Below are 6,000 nucleotides of genomic sequence, written 5' to 3'. Positions count from 1 at the left end.
AATTTAGCTATACATCACACAAAAAGGTGATCTGTCCTGCCTTTGAACCCTCAGCCTTCTCGTTTCCCCTCCTACACCTGACTACTCTCAGTAACATGAAGTTTCCACAGGAATGGTATCTCCCAATTTTCATCACATGGAGGTAAGCTGTCATAGAAGACCCTACAAAAAAAAAAACAAACTTTGTAATTAACCCTTACATTTTAAGTCAAATTAATTCCTTGTATTCACGTTTTAGGACACGGCTTTCAGGGTCAAAGTACTGTCCCACTATTTAAAACACTGACCATTATCTCTCATTAATTGTGAATACTCTAAGTATCCAAGATTCACATCCTCAACAGCAGCAAACACAATCCACTCCAAAACCGCAAATTCCTTCGCTCCCCTGGTTGCAGGCGATCCATCACACCCTATCTAGTCATTCACCTCGAAATGCGTAGATTTGGATTCAGTCGGATTTTAATCATTGTTACTAAAGAGGAATGAAATTTTTCAAACTGAAGGGAAACTTTCATCTTTGTACAGAACTGCAAATCCTTCTCAGCCATTTCAGAAGGCAGAACTGATACCACACGCCAAGCTCACGCGATTTCAACTCGCAAAATAAGCATGAAATAATCGAGATGTGAGCTGCGGGGGTGAAAGTGAGAAATTCTTGGGAGATGGAGATTTCAGCCTGGTCTCAGCGCTGGATGTTTTTGGGAGATGGTGGTGCTACAGCTGACCCGCTGGGGAAGCTGTGATGCTCCCTGCCTTTGTCACCCTCTTAAGGGTGTCGAAGCTGCTGCCAGCAAGGGACAACCCCTGCCCAGGGAAGGGTGCAGTTTGCCACTAGGGAACAACTGTTGCACGAGATTTATACATTCACGGCTGATCATACAGATATCTGTGCTCCTTATCTACTACTCAACGTACAGAAGGCACCCAACAGTCCTGACTGTGCAGGGTTGGGCTAAATAAAACAAGGAGCTTTGCTTAGTCAGGCCCCCTATTCCCCCCCCTCCTTCAGCCGACTTCCCGCTCACTGTGTTTTTAAGAAACCGTGGAAAACTGGAGCTGCATTTTTAGCTGAAACTAAAGCTCTGACACCAACAGCCAGGATCTCTGCGCTTCCTGACCTCAATGCTCATGTAAAACTGCATTGCAACATGCTGGAAGTGACTGCAGTTAACATTAGTACAATATACCAACAGTGATTTATCAACATTGTATGCTTTATTGAAAGTTGACAAGTGCAACAGTTAAATACATTGACGTGTTACAACTGTTTAGAGAACATGCACAAAAACATATGCATACTACTATACAGATCATATGCAAAAAATCCATACTGGGAAATCCAATTTTTTTTTCTTTTTTTTTCTTTTTTTTTTTTTTTTAAATTCTTTGCTAGCAGGGTTTGATAATTTTTGGAGTGGTTTTTCCTGTCTTGAACTGAACTATAATGAACAAAGATTTACTTCAAGATAATCAGCAGCCAGGGAACTTCAGAAGTTACACAAACAGCATAAATCTGCCAAATTCTGAACAGTTGCGTAGGTGCATTCTTATTTATGTAGCTTTAAAAAAAAAAAAAAAAAAAAGACTTTCCAAACTTCTTCAGATCAGCCAATGAAACAACTAAACTTCAATCTGTACAACCTAAATAGTTACAGTTTTCTATTTTACAAAGTAATTACACTAAATACACAAATATACAGTAGGCAAATAACCTTCATTGTAATTATCCTATGACCCAACTGTACGTCACCTACCTGCTTTCTATATATAATACAGCTTTATGCACCTGTCCACTGCTTCAGAAAACGGTGCAAGTATTTGCACTTAAGGTTTCAGGTGACAATTAAGTGTTAAACACTGAATTTACCTTTCTCCCTCTTCCTCTTAAGATCCTATGCACCAGTCCTCATTTTGGAACCCCAGTGCACTATGGGGGATTGAGCCATCGCTTTCTACTCCAGTCTATTTCTTCATATTTCCAAGCTCGAAAAGCACTTGTATCAGTCATATCACTGGATGAGTGGAAGATTTAAAAACAAACCAAAAAAAAATATTCAGGCATGCAGCTTCGTTTCTCAGCCATTTGCAGAAGCTGCTCAAGTCCCCAGTGTACTTGTGCTAATTCTCTGGAAGAAGTTTATTTTATTCAATCAATCTAAGAACAAAGACTCCTTCAAGCCAAAGGGGGATAGGAGGGAAGAGAGAGACAGATGAGTGCGGGGGGAGAAGCCTCTCCTGACGTGTGCAGGGCATGGAGTCCTCACTCTGGCTTGCAGCGTGCACTGAAATGGATGAAGGGTGGCTGTGGCGGATTCCCGCTAGTCCTTCATGCTCTGGGCAGTCCAGAGGCCAGCGATCATGACAGCGATGACATCTTGAGCTATGCTGAAGGCCCTGACCCCTGTGACGCCGGCTGAGCAGGCTGCTGTGTTGTCCCTTGTGACTGGGAAGAGGAAGGGGGGGAACCAGTCTGCAGCTGTGCTTGGAACTGGGCAAGCTGCTCCGGGCTGGCCAGTGTTTTTAGCAGGGTGTTTTCTTGCTCCAGCTGCGAATTCTTCTCTATCAGCTCTTTGATTTGCTCTTTGAGGACCTCCACTTCCTCCCTTACCGCGTACATCAAGTGACTCTTTACCAGATCCTAAAGCACAGGGCGGGGTGGGGGGGGAAAGGAGTATATGGGTTAAGAAAGCAGCCCACCACCGAGCCCAGCATTCCCACCCAGCTCCGCCAGAGAACTCTGTGCACCCCCAGCTCTCCTCGGGCATCACAGCCAAGGGTGGCCACCTGGCTGACGGCCCAGCGACCAGCAATTCTCCCTTCGCGGTGGCCAAGGCTGCAGGCGGCATTACACGTGCGGCCGTGGGGGGCGGGGCCGAGCGGCGCGGGAGGCGGGGCCAGGAGATGAGGGCGGGGCCAAGCCCGCCCCCTCGCCTGGCCCCGCCCCCCGCGCCGCTCGGCCCCGCCCCCCGCGCACCGGCTGCAGCCAGTTCTCAGCGCAGGTTGCCGCATTTCCCGCCCCTCCCGCCGGCCGCGGGTGACGTCAGAGCGCGGCGCGGCCAATGAGCGGCCGAGTTATTTATAGCCGGGAGTTAAAGGCTCGGAGTTTGCCTAGCAACAGTCGGCAGAGGCTCCCGTGAGAAACGGCTCTCTCCAGGCACCGCTCCAGTAACAAAGGGGGCGGACGGGCCCCAGGCAGGGTGGCCCGGAGCGGGATGCGCTGAGGGTGGTGGTGGTTGGAGGGTGTTAAAAAAAAAAAATTAAGTGAAAATAACCCAAAAATAGCCCCAGTTTTGGTGCCCCCTCCCTCCCCCCCCCGCCGCACGGAGCCGGCATCAATCGTTCGGGCAGGCGAAAGCGATGCCGTCATTCCCTGCCCGGCGTCGATAGGGAAACGTGCGCATCCCTCCCCGCAGGATGCTTTTTTGGATCAATACAAACCACCACCACCACAAAAAAAAAAAAAAAAAGAAGAAAAAGCTCCCCCTCCCCCCAAAATAAAATCAAATCCTCCCATCCTCGGACCCGCTATAAAAAAAAAAAAACCCGCGTCCGCGCACGGGTTAACCATCGCCCGCCGCATCCCCGGTATTGTTTACCGCTTTTAAACATAAACAAGGTTTTATGCCCCGATCGGTACCTACCATCGCTTGCTCGATTTTGTTGTCGATCGCTACTACGCTTGCACCAGAGGAGCTGCGAGAGAGAAAGAAAGAAAGAAAGAAAAAAAAAAAAAAGACATACAACATTAGCGGCGTCTGAATTATTTAAGAGACAAGAGGCGCGGGCATTGGTAGCCAGTTGGCTGAGAAAGTCATCCTCACGCTGCCCTGCCGCCGCCGCCGCCTCACCGGGATGCTCCAATGCAGCAAAGCAACCTGTGAAGCCGCCCCGAACCCCCCGCCTGCAGCCGGGATCAGATATCCCGGCATTTCCCCCCCCCCCCCTTCCCCGAACCACCACCACCGCCAGCCCCCCCTTCTCCCCAGCAGACCATAAAGATGGAGCTCGATGGCAGGCTCTGCGGCAGCAGGGCTCCGCGCCGGGGAGGGCAGCCCCTCCGGGGGAAGGCGAGGCGAGGCGCAGCGGGCGCCCGGTGCCGCCGCTGCGGTTCCCCCGGACAAAGGAGCCATCCCGGCGTTCACCTGCCCCCGCTGCCGCCGCAGCCCCCTCGGACACAACACTTATTTACCTACTGTCGAGCCTCAGGGACGAGTTGTCGGTACCCAGCAAGGACGATAAGAAAGAAATTGAGAAGTGTCTTAGTTGATAAACTCCTAGATCCATTGCCACCCGTCTACAACATTGGGCATTCATGCAACCGCGGCCAGAAACGCTCCCCGGAGAAATCAGCTCTCCCTCCTCCTCCTCGTCCTTCCCTCTCCTCCGGTCTCTGCGTGCGGGGCGGCGAGGCAGCTCCGCCGGGCGGCGGCGGGGGCGGCAGGACGCTGCGGGGCGCGGGGCTGCGCTCGGCCAGCTCCGAGGTCAGCGCTCCGCCGCGCCGCACAAAACCTGGCCATCCCGGCCCCCCCCATAATTTATGCGCCGGCGCCGCCGCTCATTGGATGTCACGCTAACCGGGCCCCGCCTCCATCGCATCTCATTAGGAGCGCCCCCCACCCCCCCCGCTCCCCGGGGCCGGCAGCGCCCACGCGGGACGGGGGAGACTCTGCTCCCTCTACCCCCCCCTCCCACCCGTGACACCACGACACGCGGCTCACCGTGCCGGTTTCCACCCGTAAGAGTGGAGGAGGAATGAAAAATAATAAAAACAACAAATTAAAGGCGCTGGGGAGCGGCGGGGAAGCCCAGCGCGGCCCGGCCACCCCCCCCCCCCCCCCCCCTCCGGCGGCGGGAGCGCGGCCGCCCGTTGCCGCGCCGACAGCGCCACCTGTCGGCGCACGGTAGCGCCGCCCCGGTCCGGTCCGGTCCCCGCCGCAGCCGCGGGTCGGTCCCGCCAAGCCAGGCCGGTCTCCGCCGGGTTAACGGCTGCTCCCGGGCCGTGCCACCGCCTAGGCACGGAGATCCGCGCTCCGCCCCCGGCCCGGTAAATTTTAGTCCCCGGAGAAGGCAACCGATACCCGGCAGCTCTGCCCGCTTCGCCCGGCAGTAAAAATACACACACGGAGTGATGCACACTGCAGGTAAAACCATCCCAGACTCCTACAGATCTGCTCAAGCAGCAGCCGTCCCTCTCCATCCCTAGAAGTCCGTAAAACCATTTATTTAAAAAAAAAAAAAAAAATATTCAGCCATCAGGTCATCCACAAAAAGCACGCACAGCACAAACCTGCAGGTTTTTAGCAAGCCAGTTGATAATTTTCTACAATAACCTTCTACAATTAGAGGGAAAATGCCTATTCGCTCATTTTTTAGATTGCACCACGCAGTACTTAGCGGTCTTAAAAGTTGCAGCACGTGTATTTAATAATGTAGGAAAAATTCTTCTCACACCTAACCGTGGTGTATTTCTCAACACATGTTACGCTCTCGTGTGTCACAGAACACACTCACTGCAGTCACAGCCACTCCAAGTGACCCTCTCTACCAGTAACAGTTCGGAAGGAGATACAAGGCGGAATCAGACTATCACAAAATGCTGCCACGAGAAACAGCCGACCTGGAAAACCACTGTTTTCTACACCTGCACTTTCATCAGGCACTATGTGACTTAAAGGCACAAAAATAAAGCCAAAAGCCTCTTCAATTCTCCGCAGCAAACTTCTCCAAGTCACATATATGTCACAGGTGCTGATGCCAGAGAAGCAGGAAAGCCAGGAGGCACGGAATAATCATCTTAAAGCTAAATTTAGCATTTGCGTAGCTGCATCATCCTTCTTAGTTTATTTATGTTGCCCTAGTCTACTATTCTTTCATTCAATAATGCCAGCAGAGTAGTACACACTAATCCTATTCATGAGAGAGGTCACATTAAAGAATAAGAGCTCCTCAGCACCGCTTTCCCGGTACCACATATGCTGCACATCCCGCAAGGGCACA

At 52.0% G+C, this 6,000-nt stretch overlaps 1 protein-coding gene across 7 annotated transcripts in view; it reads right to left on the bottom strand.

The window, feature by feature from the left end:
* Positions 1–1,196: 1,196 nt before the first annotated feature.
* The window catches only part of TSC22D1 (TSC22 domain family member 1), a 96,472-nt gene continuing 91,668 nt past the window's right edge, over positions 1,197–6,000 (bottom strand). For 5 of the 7 annotated variants that reach the window (XM_054190024.1, XM_054190018.1, XM_054190032.1 and 2 more), the window contains 2 exons: positions 3,645–3,696; positions 1,197–2,641 (listed from right to left, as the gene is read on the bottom strand). In XM_054190024.1, coding sequence (XP_054045999.1) covers positions 2,384–2,641; positions 3,645–3,696 — 310 coding nt within the window. In that variant the 3' untranslated portion in view covers positions 1,197–2,383. Of the gene's footprint in view, positions 2,642–3,644; positions 3,697–4,192; positions 4,508–6,000 lie in introns of those variants that run through there. The other 2 variants (XM_054190153.1, XM_054190170.1) reach the window with 2 other exon arrangements.

The sequence above is a fragment of the Rissa tridactyla genome, chromosome 1 (genome assembly GCF_028500815.1).
Source record: "Rissa tridactyla isolate bRisTri1 chromosome 1, bRisTri1.patW.cur.20221130, whole genome shotgun sequence".
NCBI classification, from domain to species: domain Eukaryota; kingdom Metazoa; phylum Chordata; class Aves; order Charadriiformes; family Laridae; genus Rissa; species Rissa tridactyla.
The sequence above is the reverse complement of the archived record's forward strand: the minus strand, read 5'-3'. Positions and strand labels throughout refer to the sequence as shown.